Raw genomic sequence first — 14,312 nt, forward strand, 5'->3', positions numbered from 1 at the left:
GCATAGGCTCAGCCTAACAATGATTTAGGACTTAGAGACATTCCTCATTGCTGCATGGTATAGTTACATGGGCAGTAGAACTGCAAAAGAAGCTCATGTATTTGGAAAAATATAGTTACTGACGTATTTCAAGTTCTTATACAAATCACAATAACCAGAAAGGTAACATGCTTTTGTGTCAGTTGGAAAAAAAACCCCAAAACCTATTGATGTGTAACATTTTTCATTAGAACTACTGGCTTCCACATCTGGTCTTTGTTATACTTTATATCTCCTTGCTAGGAAAAACCAATGGTAAAAAATTGAAATATATTGAATTTTCTAGTAATAAGCATAGTGAAAGTATTTTTCCTAAATAAGAATTTAGGATAGAGTACATAACTATTTTATAATTATACATTAAGTTAACAGAAAATGTCAGATCGGGTGGATGTGACATCTAGGCACTGTAAATAGCCTCTTCCACTCAAATCAAATATGCTAACCTTGATTTTTGTCACATTTTATTACCCTTTACTCAATAATTTTATTCAAATACACAGGGAAGATAGTGACTGTCCTCCCACAGAAGCATGGCAACACATGGCACACAACACATCCCAACCTACTGTAGATTTTATCAGTGCCAGCTTTGCTCCACAGAAGGACAACACAAGGTGAGTAACACAGTTTTCTGTACAGGATACATTCTGCTCTGTAAAAGCCAGCAGTAGTCCACAAAACCTCACACTAGAAAACCATTTCTGTGTGTCCTTACTGTATTTTATGAAAAAATGTGGGATGAACAATAATGACACGAATAGTTACATAGATTTTACTTATATGAAATAAATCAGTGCACCTGAGAGTGACCTTGATCTCATACATAATCCTGAAACAGAATATAGTAAATATATTATGTTATAGGAAGCTTTATAGCTTCTATGAGAAGTTTCCATGGGGAAGCAAGTGTTCAGCTGATTGGTCACCTTAAAGAAAATCCTAAATGAAAGAATTATACATTAATATCCTCAAGCAGTAGTTGTCTGTAACTGGAAATGCCAATATATGATTAACTTCCCTGAGGTCAAAGGCAAGGCAATTTAAAACAACATAAAATGTAAATTTTCAATCTCAGATGAAAAAAAGTAGCAAGTCAGTATTCATACAGAAGAACTTCTGGTAAATGCAACACAGTATGTAGAAAATTTCTCACCATATAAAATAAGCCACTAACTCTCAGGATAACAAAATGATTTTACAATTTCATCTCACTTCCCATCTGCAGACATCCATAATTCCTTCACGTGCAACATGTTCCTGATGTCTCTGCTTCTGCACCATATTTATTGTGCGCTGGCTTTTTTCAAAATTTTCAAGTAAGGGATAATGAGGCTGCATTTTCAAAACACTTGCAACCGCTGGTTTGGTTTTGCAGATGACACGGACAGGCATGTAATCAGCACATGCAGTCACAATTGTATTTCAAAACTCAATTGCTTCTCATTGTAAAAATTTATTGTGCATATAAAATGGTAAAAAACCTCACCAAGTTCCCCCCCACCACCACCCTTGAGTATCAAAAATACCAATATGTAATCCTGGAGCAACTGATTGGCCGTATAAGAATTTTGAGAATCAGCAACATAACTCAGGCATCATTGCAGCCACATATGCAGCTCTGTACAGATTTGAGACTGGTTAGAATATGAATGTTCCCTTCTGACTCTGTTCCCTTCCAACACATTCTGTTTGAGGAAAAATTAACTGTTCAGTGCCTCTGCATATGTAGCATCTGCTTCTTGAAAACCTAGTTCATTATGTTTGGGGGAAAAAAAAAAAAAACAAACCCACAAAAAACCAAACCCAGGATCAGAAAACCTTTTCATTCTTATATCCAGTTGTATCACAATATTGAAAACAGATTTAAATCTTTCTGTCACAAAAGCATTATGCAAGTGTGATGTTCAATTTTCTTATCCATTTAGAGAACGGTGGGGTAAATAAAAACCAAGAAAAGAGGAAAATGACCCCGCAGCACACAATGTACAGGAGACCAAACACTCCCCTCCCTCCACAAGAGCAAGTCCAAAATAGAGCAGATGTCAACACTCACGGCTATCGTAGCATATATTGCCCAGGGCTCGTCCCGTTTGAAGCAATACTTCCTGGTCTTTGCAGTTTAACAGCTGCACCAAGGGAGGGATCAGCCCAGCATCCACACACGGGTTCCGCATGAATTCTGCAAATAAAGCAAAGCCTCTCAATGCCGGGCCGGCTACTCCCAGTCTCATCAATTCCACTTACACTGGCCTGGCAACTGGGCCTTTTGTGTGCCCTAAACACGTGCATGGACAAACTGTAAATTCCCACGCCAGTTTCTAGAGAATAAGCCCAAGTCAGGATTTGGGCTTAATTCTTTCCATTATTTGCTAATTTGAAGGAATTAAGGGTATTTAATTGACTTCCATGGAAACTAATTTACCATAGTTCAGACTAAGCGTATTTTTAGCATCACAAAGAAGTGCTGAAAAGAACAGTGTATTCACAACAAATTCAACATGAACTAGAATTGCTAAATAACACAAAAGCTGACTTAATACTGTATTCTAGAGCAGCAATTTTACTCTCTATTGCCTCAACTAGAATTCTGGAATAAAAAAGCTCAGTAACAGGCTTTTATTTGTAAAGTGGAGAAAAGAACAGAAAAGAGAATGAGAAATACAAGAGTTTATGTGAGCCCAAAGGTCTGTGACTTTCTACAATCCAGCTGATGCCCACCATGGGAAGGAAAGGTAGAGGACTCATCCACTAGGAAGCTCTCTGCCCTTCCTTCCTGCTATACCACAGAGAACCAAAGAATTATTTTACATCTGTGCAAGTCATGGAGAACTATCCTAGTGTCAGAGACATAAAGGGCTGTTCTTCAGAAGGAGATACAGCTAGGCAGGCACTGTGCTGCACATTTTGAAAAGGTGGTTTATAGAAGGAACCACCTGATAACACCAGTGTTATTTCACAGTTTACTACAGAGCACCCTTTAGAGATGTAGTATTGTAAGGCAAATAGTCAATATGTTTTTGATTTGTTCTGAACCGCAAATTATCATAGAATCACAGAGTGAGTAAGATTGGAAGGGACCACAATGGCTCATCTAGTCCAACCTGCCTGCTTAAGCAGGGTCATCCTAGAGCACAGGGCACAGGACTGCATCCAGATGGTTCCTGGATGTCTGCAGTGAAAGAGACTCCACAACCCCTCTGGGCAATCTGTTTTTGTGCTCGGTCACGTGAGCAATAAAGAAGTTCTTCCTCATCCTCATCCATTGGTAAGGTCCCCTCTCTGTCATCTCTTCTCCAGGCTGAACAGGCCCAGCTCCCTCAGCCTTTCCTCGTAAGAGATGCTCCAGTTCCCTCTCACCCTTGTGGCTTCTGCCAGACCTGCTCCAGGAGTTCCACATCTTTCTTGTACAGAGGAGCCCAGAATGGGACGCAGTAATCGGAATGCAGCCTCACCAGGGCTGAGTAGATGGGCCAGTTATGTCTCTTCCTGATCCTAAACAACATTGGATCTTTCAGAGTCAGTTTACCTTTGTGTTACTTCATCATTTATGAGACAGAATGAACCAGGGTGTACAATCCCCCTAAAAACAGATGAGAAAATATTTCTGATTCCGGATCAACAGAACTCCTTGTGCCAATAACTCAAAGATTTCATTCAATGCTTGAAGTACAAATACATCTTCTCAAATACTCTCTTTGTTGCAATGTTCTTTGATGTTTCGGTAGCTACAAAATCTAGTCTCTTTTGTATTTAATCCTGCAGCGTTATTTTAGCTAAAGAATTGTCAGAGATAAGCAATTCTCACGTGATTTTATAACTCTGATACACCAACACACAGATTAAGAAGAATCAGCAATGTCTATACACTTGCACAGGTCCAAGAGAAGATAGTTGTGAGCACAATTAACCCAGCTTCCTAAGGTACTGTGACATTTCAGAACTGTGGCTAGATGCTGTAGGGTGATAGATGGTGATAGTATCCACGAACATGAACTAATGTCAGATACATCTGCTATTTAAAACTGGTCTTGCCATGTCCTTGTAACATTCAGTATACTTCTTTATTGCCACTTTCAACTTCATTGCAATGTTTATTTATTAGATATATTTAGTTTCTTCCTCTGTCTTCTCTGTCCCCTCAGCCTCTTCCTCTCAATTGCCTTTAAAAACTCTTCCCTGTTCCTCAGCTACCCCCACATCACTTTCCTTTACACCCACTAACTTACCATAGTCTCTACATGATCAAAGTCAGGTAGTTTCTTTTCTCCTAGTCTGTATCAGGAAAATGAAACTTGTTCTCTCATAAAAGTCTGAGAGGTCTCAGTCTGTTCTGCTGTTTGTTTAGGTTCTTCCTCACGTGGTGAAAAGGATTAAGAAACCCTTCCTCCACCTTCCCTCCATTTGGAGTGAGCAGAAGCTTTTTCAACAACAAAATCATTGGTCAGTACGCTGAGCAAACTTGTATTTATCAAGGTCATGTAAGAACAAGAAGTAAAAGAGATGGTGCCATATGTATCAAAATAGATCTGGGAAACAAGAACAAAGATGTGGTACTCCAACTACTTTTGCAGCTGATACTACACAGAAGTAATAGAAGAATGAGAAAGTAATTGAGAACAGAGTCTTTAAAAGGTATCCACTAGCCTGGGAGAGAAATGAAGCAGATCCTTTGAGGAAACAGCGAAGAATTGCTTAAGAAGTTAGGAGGAGAACCACTGAAGACAGAGTAACATAAACCAAAAGAAGGACAAGCTTTTGAAAGTGAAATGTAATTGTGTTGTAGTATTACAGACTGTGAAGATGATGTTCTCTCATTCCTGCACCTGGCAAAGAAGACAAGACTAAAAACCTTGGAAGAGGGTCTAAAAGGTCCACAGTGAAGAGAGTAACTCACGTAACAAGTCCATCTGAGCCTTCATGATGCTCACAGTTGAAAGGCAGATGGCTGTAGATGGAGAGACACGACTGACTAAAGGGAGTTTTGTATGTTTGGGTGTTTAGAATAGGAGAAACAAATATGAGCTGAAGCTGGGTGGAGGAAGAGTCATGTGATCACAAGAGATGAAAAGATGACAAAGCCACCAGGACAAGTAGAAAGATTTGATGTGATCGGATATGTGTGTGCGTATCATCAGATGAGGAATTTGAGAAATGATGAATGTAAGATGAAAACAAGAAGTGGGGAAGGAAAAGATGCTCTTATATCAGTAACACCCAATATCGCAGTCTGCTCCCAGCTCTGGCAGTACCGCATGGCATGACCACTCAGAAAATGTGTTTAATCCATCTATGTTGATTACACAAATTTCTCACAGTGCCCTGAAGTTTGTTGAAAACAGGTACAACATAAGCACTAAACTCTTGTAATTTTTTTGCAATAAAACAAAGGAAACAACAGAATTCAAATGAGGTATTCCCTGCTATTCCCAACTATTTCAACTGAGTTAAACTCCAGTGAGAAACACCCAGGATGATCTCAGACTTGAAAGTACAGGGACCTTCAATAATTTCTGAATACCTTCACTTTAACCTTGGCTGACAGAGGTCCCAGTTACACCTGCTAGTAACTCTAAGGAAAAAACAAAAGCTATTTTGTATGATGGACCAGGTAAAATGCCAGCTTTTCTGAGAGTGTACAAAAAGCATCAGTTTAAAAGCTGTCAGGAAAAAGGACACTTTAGAAACTATTCAGACATTTCATGTATGATTTCAGATACTGGCTAAAATGCTCTGTAAGGGAATCTTTGGGGAAACAATACATAGTAATCAGTTTAGCTATTGGTAACTTTGATTTTTTTCTTAACTTTTCCCTCCTTGAGTAGGAGCTAAAAGGACAACTGTGAGGACACATGGTTGACAGTGTTGTTTTAAAATACTTATTATGAATTAATTAAGTATGGAAAAAAAAAAGTGATATATTTGCCTAAATCTCTATCATTCTGAAATATTTCTAAATTTAAATTATTATGTATACATCTTTTATTCGTTCTTTATCTAAATAATTGTAACACTTAAAAACTAAACATATCTCTTCTTTTCTCATTAGTGTTGTTCCTGAATAACCATATATGGCTCTGTCTTAAAACCAGTAAATTGGGTGGAGGTTACCATGGGGGTATCAGGAAGAAGCTGCAGTTTGTGATTCCTCAGAAAAGGTGGAAATAAAACATTAAAGGAGTCAGCAAGAATGGAGCCCTTTCCCTGAAGAGGCATCAGCATGAGAATTTACAGAGGGAGAGGGATAAGGCTGCCAGGAGAGCAGTTAAGAAACATTCTACTTTTCTCTCTCTGGCCTGTGGGGAAGGAAAGTCCAAAACGGAATCTGTGCCTCTTCAGCTGTGACAGCAAGTCCAGGAGTGAGAAAAGTCAGCCACAAATGTCCTCTACCCTCATCACATTGTCTGCCCATAGTCTCTGCTTGCAGGTATGAGGCCATTCTTCTGGGCTCAAGATATGCAGGTATTGGATGATCTTTGAGATAATCCTGGCTAAAGAAACATTTAAATAGTTTTTTGATTACCTCCAATGTTTTATTATATAGTGTATGTATATAATACATACCAAAATGGACCTGATTCTTATTTGGAACTTGGGACTCTAACACATATAATGCTCTTTAGGTAGGACCAATTGGTTTTAATGTGCTATCACAGGACTCATAATGTTTATAATCTTGGGACAAATCTGAGACCAAAGAAATGATCTACTATCCCTTAACCACCTGTGCAGATACTACTGCTGTAAATATGGGCACTATGCATAACTGGCTGCACACGTCTCTTTTTCTACATGTTTTTCATACAGAAATTCATTTCATCAGTGGTGGGCTATTTCTGCCCAGTAAATTACATAACTGTCTTAAAAAATAAACGGAATGAAAGTAAGAGTAAAAGAAATTCCAGCAGCCCACTGCTGTTTTGACTATTAAAAGTACAGAAAAAAAATTAGACAAAACAAAAAGAGTGAAAGGGAGGGACATGAAAGGCGTCTAATCTATAAAATGAAAACATAAATGAAGTAAAACATACTGACAAGTGAGGTGAAAAACTGAAGATGTTCCAGCAGAAAAGTTCTTGTAGAAAACCTCACCATTTCTGGCTACTTCTGCTATGATGTTAGCTACTTTTGCTGTGCAGGAAGATTGTGGCGTCAACAGACTCGCGAACACCTGAAGAACTCCACTTTTCTGGATTTTTTCACTTGTCTCCATATCTGAAAAACACATCACACAAAAATGATTTGTGCATCAAATTGCTTTGGGGAAGAACAGAAAGAAAAGCAGAAGGGAAGTCTTCTCAAAAGTAATTATGATAGTCATTATTTCCCATATAAGAAGCTAATTGTTAGTCCAGTAACCATACATATTTTATCTGGTGTACTCACAGAACTTAATACTTTGCCATTTCTAATCAATTGACCTTTATAAGGTGACTGCTATATAAGTATATACAGATACATACTCATGCTTACATGGAGAAAATACTGGAGAGACTCTAAGACTAAAGGTCATGAAGTGATATGCAGCAGATAAAGGTATTGTGTAGAAGTCAAGGAATGACACTTTGAAGAGATGAATTCTTGGAAATGTTCAAGGAATGATGGGGAAAGTTGTTACAGTTTAGGGTACAGCTTAATGCAGTGTAGCAATCAGAAACTGAAGAGAGCTAAGATGATCCTGGTTGTAGACTCCTCTTAGACTCTCTTAAATATCTTCTGTGTTACTCTGTTACTGAATTGCTCCAGTACAGACTCAGTAGAAGGGAAAGGGAAAACCACTGAGTTTCCTGTAGTAGATATCAAAGATTTGTGACAAAAGCTTTCCCCTTTCTGTATGCAGTAAGAGGAAATGTGCAGTTGCTCCCTAAAAGGGCCCCACCTAACATTGCTGGTCAACAGCAATGTCCTGTAGCAAACTGAAATCCAACATTGATTCAATTGCAGGTAAAGACAAGGTTCTCTAGATGCTATGACATATTTTGCTAACGCTTTTAAAACCAGCATATTTGATATGAATATTAGTGCGACCCACAGTACAACTACATGGCAGCTATCACTTTAGAATGACTTCTTAAGCCATTTATAAGGGAAGTTATTTGCATTCTTCAGAGTTTACTGGGAGATGCTCCAATTGAAGACTTTTGCAAAGCAAAACAAATCCATCTGAATGCAGTTTGCAACCACTCTTTGGCTGTGCTTCATCTGTAAATTGATAATAACATACCACCCTCTCTCTTCTCTTCCTCCTTCCTTTCCCCACTCTCAGGACTGCAACTGAATTTGATTTGTGGCAGCCCCAGGACCACTCTGCTGCCTCTGAGAAAGGGAGAGATTCATTCTACCTGCCCCTGAACAGAAGCCAGCACAGGCCTGGCAGAGGTGACTCCCTTGGGTTCTGTGGCTCACAGAGAGTATGTACATGCTTCAGCATCTGGGAGCTGCTCACGTCTACATGACAGAAAGCAGACTGAAAAAAAAAGAACTTCAAGTCTGGATTGCAGTTATGCCTCCCACTTCTGTACATAATTCCAATTTGGGATGTTGGTGTTTGCCTAGGACTGCTCAGCTACAATATATCAGTGATGGCATCTGATTACAAACAGATTAGGCATCAGTAAAGAGTAATCTCAACATCTCATGCATTATGTAAGTGCTAATTATTATTAACCTGTTTGCAATCTAGTTAACTGCAATTTTTGAAATACACTGAAAAAAACCTGTCAAAAGGTAGAATGTAAAGGAGCTTGTGGCTTATTTGAAAGCTTTCATAAACTCTGACATATAACATACCCTCAGTAGCAATATTTTCCAATGGATATAGACATGCAAAATGAAAGTCTGAATTTAGACAAATTCATATCAGGACTAAAGACGAGTCCAGACATCTTAGATGTCTGTTAAGGAAGAACTTCTCTCTCCCTTAAGTTCAAAACTCAAAATACAGAATTCAAAATGCAAAATATGGATATGTGCGAGCCTGTATTAGTAGGCAGGAGACATTAATGCATTTTCTCCTGTCACTCTGCTGAGATAATACAGTATCCAGTCGTATTTTTTTAGTCAGTAGTTTGATGGACTCATTACTGTGCGAAGCATAAATTACATAAGTAGAACTAAATATATCATGCAAGGAGTGGGAAAATAAAATTAAATGCTTCTCCAGGCAAGTTGTGTGCAGCAGATACACCCTGATTTATGTTAAGAAAAGCAAGTGAGCACCAATAAAAGCACAGCCCTAACAGACCCCTCAGAAACTGGGAAATCAGCTACCTGGGACCACACAGATGAAAACTGACCAGCGACTTGTTCCTACTCTGAAGCAGTAGATGAGGCACATCTGCATATACTCATCCCTTCAAACCAAAATCCATAATGTTTCTTGTTAGCCAGTTGGGTATCAATAGCAAACTTTTGCTAGTCATAAAAGAGGGAAGATGGATTAATTTGACCAGCAGTGAGTGCAGAACACCCCTACCTCTACTCTACCCTGGGTGAGTGCTCAAGCATCATTATTTTGGGGAAAAGCACGTTAGTCTGGCATCAGGCAGAAGAATTACTACTACCAGCCCACAGTGCTCTCTGAGGCATTTTTGCCAGGAATTGCCTTAGGTGTAAAAAATGCCACAGGGCGCTTGTCTACTCCAAGTCTAAGTAAGCACTGCTCTTCCTCTGCAGAACACATACAATTTACACTTGGTGTAATATACAAATTAATTCAGTTTCAAAATAGAGAGATGACAGTGTGACACTAAATCTTTGCAAGTAGTTTATAGTAGATCCTCCATATAAGGCATCCTAAGAGCATGTGCCAGGAAAATTACTCTCCCATCCTCATGCGTATTACTCTGTTTTGTATCTGCAAAAAAAAACCACCACACCTGTTTTTTCCAGGGATTCTTTGTTCATCATAATGAAGTTCTAATAAAGAAGATGGGGGAAAAAAAGAATGTGCTGTAATATACAAATAATTTTGTAAGTCACATGTAATTAGCAGATATTTTTGTTGTAGGAAACCAATCTTTCTGGAGTTTTGAAATGCTTTAACAAGGGAGGGTATTTTAATTGGAACAAGATGTCTTATTTATAAACCTAAAACTGCCTTTTTAAATACAGCATTTTTGCTCAGTAGTTTTTATATTCTTTTAAAGGAGGAAGACTTAACAGGCAAAAGATGCACAGGGCTGCCCTGCAACGTCCAAAGGAAGATCTTCAACCACCCTTTACTTGTTTGCAGAGCCAACTGTACACTCAGTTCAGGTACTAAGTGTTAAAATGCACATCTGCAGAAGAGAATACCAAGCTGGAGGTCTTGAAGATGATTTCAGCACAGCTGTAGGTATGTAAGTATTTGTTACAGTGCCCAAATGCCACAACTGCTTCACTTACAAAACATGAGCCAACAGTCCTGTGTGTCACTGTCCTTTGTGCTCAGCTTCACATAACACATGTCCTGTATAAATACATAGAACATACAGGGACACAGGAACAGAAGTGAGGTGTGTGTGGTGGTATTCTTTGGAGTGGACAATAGACTGTCATGTTTATGTAGCAGTGTTTTCACTATCAGTTGTTTTTGATCTGCAGAACCTGAGACTGGGAGACCACACACACCAATGCTGCCAAAGGGCTGATACCCCTACCACTGCCTGGCTCTAGGAGAAATAAGGTAGGGTTTGCTGAGAATTAGAAACTGCTAGTGGCTTTAGCATAGGCAACCCTCAACTCTTGCCTTTGCTTGTTTTCTTCAGAGGCTGGAGAATGCCTGCCTGGCTTCCTGTCTCTCTGTGTGTATGCACTAAAAAGGTATTATTTATTAAGGTTATCAATCTTCTGCATTCTAGTTTCATTCTGGGCTTCCTAGTAAATTATTAGAGGGTAAATTATTTTGAAAACTTATTTCGGTTTTCATCTTTTAACTGATATTTCAATTGTAGTTGGAGCATGTAAATCCAAAAAATTTCTCCAGGAGCAAGAAAGACCTAGGCAAATCTCTACCACATATTCTCCTCCTGTGCTTTCTACACTGGCCAAAAAGGAAACCAGAGCCAACATTCTTTTGTAGAATTGCATACTCTTTAAAATCCATTAAATTTCTTTCTGAAAGAAACCTAGCAATGTAGATAGCCTGACATTAGGGTGCCACACCTCACAATCCTATTGCTATCTGTGATGTATCTGTCATTTCAAATGCTTTCTTTGAAAGATGATTTTCAGTCTGCTTCCACCAGCCCACCCACGAGCTGTCCCATCTTAAAGCACAGAAACTGTAGGACTGTAATAATGCTGCATTAAAAGCAGCCCTTCTTCACACACTCTAATACAGCATAATTGGAGGGGAAAACCCTCTAAGGTTAAGCCTGTTGCTTTAGATGCCTCCTTGTGTCACTTGATATCAAGACAAAGGGTATCACATAGTGTCAAAATCTTATTAATGTCATAGCTGAGTGATTAAAATGTCAATATGCTTGCTTTTTGTGGTTTTGCAGTGCCTGAAGTCAGAACAGTTAAGGGGGTGGGCAGGAAAATCTTTCATGCCACAGATCAAAGCTGGAGAGCTGAGCACCGTGGCTATCAGACTGGTTAATTAAGTAGCAGCAATCACAGGAAAAAAAAATCTAATGTGTTTCAAATTAAAATTCTACACTCTCTTCCCTCTCAGTTCTCCTTCCTCTGAAATTTCACTTCCCTCTATTCACTTTTTTCTCCTCTCTGTTTTATTTTGTACACCTTCGAATGAAATAAAAGGCAGAAAGGGTGAAGGGAAAGGCAAGGCATATCTCTCCGCAGTACCTTGGCAGCAGAAGAAAGCCGTAGACTTTCCTTTCACCATTCCTTACACCCTAAGAACAATGAGTTTAAGTTACACTATTATTAGTAATCCTACAGTTGTGGTGGCTAGCACTGCAATAATTCCCATGTTGTGGAGGTTCCCACCACAGAATTATAAATAAACAGCCTTGTGAGGGTCTTCTTTATTAAGTAAACTGTCTTTGCCATGTACTCTTTTGAAAAATGCATGTCTTTCTAGCTGCAAAGATGTTTTATAAACCTACTGGAACTACTGCAGAAATTTCCCTTGGCTTGATAATGTTCCTCCTACATGTACTCTCATCAGAAAGATGAACAATGAATAAATAATGATGAACCACATATATCATGAAAGGAACCTTCCATCTGCTCTTTCAGAAGGCAGAAGGGAAGAGAATAAAGGGAACAAGGGATATCTCTGGAACTGCCACATGCTCCTTACCACCACAGTTCATGTGACCAAGCGTAAGCACTAATGCTCTCTCCATGCACAGCCTCCCTCAAGAAACATTGTCCTCCTCTCCACAGCTTCCCACTGTATTTTTCAAACCACAAAGCACAAAAAGTGAGTTTTAAAGAACCTCAGAAAAAATAAATTTCGTGCTCTCCGGAAAAAAAAGAATGCACTGCTGATAAGGAGGTTTTGCTTAACAAACCTTAACCAAAGAGTCTGTTCCAATTATCAAGAGTTATTTTAACAGGGGAAAAAAAGTCCTTTAATAATAATAATTAATGTATAAAAATAACTGTAGACATTTGATTTCTTTTTGGCATGCTCCTCCTCACATGGGGAAATCCCCAAAATCTGCCTGTTCACTTATCCTTGAAATGAGACCCCTATCAGGCAAGGAGGGAGGATTCTCCCTTAGCTGTACAAATGTTTCCATCATGGTGTTTGCTCTGTTTTGTCTCTGTCAGCAGCTACAGGGCAACTTCAATTCCTATTTTTAACGAAGAAAGAGACAGTACACAGATGTTTGTAATTAAAATCTCAGCTCTAACAAGGAAGGAAGGACAGATGGAGAGACAGATTTATCAATCAACTAGCTGCATGAGTCCCAATGATTAAATTCCCCAAAAGCTACATCCAAAGTATAAAGGCGAATTTCAGGATGAGATTTTACCCATTGAATAGCCTGTTGCAGGTACCAACGAAGTAAAAAATACGTGACATCTCTGCCTTCAATGAAGAAAAATGCACATATACTTCCATGAACAGGTCACAGCACAAGGCAGAAAATTAAAGTTAGGCAGCTTGGCACCCCTGAGTTCCTGAACTGGATCCAGTATCGAGCCCTGGCAGATAGCTGGTGGATTTATCTGAGCTGTTCCCCCTTTCTGACTCACCCGCTCCAGGATGTAAGCACTTCAGCAGCAAGGTTGCTGAAAGAGTTTGATGTCACCGCCTCAGCTGCCAAGTTTGTTGTCTGCAATCTCAGTACAAATGTCATACACTCACAGCTTTGTGTTTTCTATTCAGCCTCCATGGACATCTTCCCCTGGCTCCTCCCTTACTTGTACTGACTGAACTTAGTACAGAGTAAAGGGTATTCTCATGAGTTACTTCTTCAAAGCTAGTCCTATGGAGTAAAGTCCTTTCCCCAAATTTGATTTAATTTATTAACATCAAATTAAATTTGAAAGCTGATCATTTCATATGCAGGAAGTGTTTCACGTTCCTTTTAGGCAATCTCTGAAGAGTGCTCTTAAGTGAGCTGAAATGCCTGCTGTGATATTCCACTCTTTGCTTATTGAAAGAGTACATCTACACATAAAGGGATTTTTAAATCTGCTGGTATTTTTACTGAGCTGTGCTATCAGAGTAGCTTAAAGAAATCCTAATCTAAAAAAGATAACATTTTTAAGTAATAAGGGACTGGGGCAAAGCTAAGAATGAAACTGCAGACCTGAATTTGTGAATTACATGATCTCTAAATATAATTTTTTTGGTGAAAGGTAGGTGTTTTCCTTTGCAGTTTTGAAATGCAATATAGAAGCAAAAGAAAAGGCCTGCCTTTTGAAAATGCAAGACAGAGGCAATCTAAAAAAAAGATGTGTCAATTCTATTATCTGGAACTGCTATTCACTGATTCCTTCTGCAAAGAAAAAAATATAATAGTTAATCTTTATTTGGCACATTGTGTATTCAACGAATAGCACTTGGAATTTAACACTTGGATAAACATTTAACTATCTGGCACTAACTAAATACATCACTATTAAGGGGAATTTATGTAAAATATAATCCCACTAAGCAGCAGTGATTACCATTCAGTATCATTAGGGTAAGCCAGTTTACTGGGAGGCAGTCCAATAAAAAGCAGTCACCTTGATTTAGTATAGTTATACTGTAAAAATATATTATATACAGCTCTTAATGAGGAAACATTTCTGGATTATGTGTGCACAATATCATGACAAGGCAACAGCCCATGAGCTAAGATGCAACAAACATCCTCCTTCAG

General features: G+C 38.8%; 1 protein-coding gene across 5 annotated transcripts in view; it reads right to left on the reverse strand.

Annotated features, from left to right (window-relative positions):
* RAP1GDS1 (Rap1 GTPase-GDP dissociation stimulator 1) overlaps window positions 1-14,312 on the reverse strand; it is a 90,071-nt gene that overhangs the window by 36,061 nt on the left and 39,698 nt on the right. For 4 of the 5 annotated variants that reach the window (XM_040064279.1, XM_040064277.1, XM_040064276.1 and 1 more), the window contains exons 3-4: window positions 7,132-7,254; window positions 2,096-2,221 (exon numbers count right to left, since the gene is read on the reverse strand). In XM_040064279.1, the coding sequence (XP_039920213.1) occupies window positions 2,096-2,221; window positions 7,132-7,254 (249 nt within the window). Of the gene's footprint in view, window positions 1-2,095; window positions 2,222-7,074; window positions 7,255-14,312 lie in introns of those variants that run through there. The other variant, XM_058420629.1, reaches the window with a different exon arrangement.

This window comes from Hirundo rustica, chromosome 5, assembly GCF_015227805.2.
Source record: "Hirundo rustica isolate bHirRus1 chromosome 5, bHirRus1.pri.v3, whole genome shotgun sequence".
In the NCBI taxonomy this organism is placed as follows: Eukaryota; Metazoa; Chordata; class Aves; order Passeriformes; family Hirundinidae; genus Hirundo; species Hirundo rustica.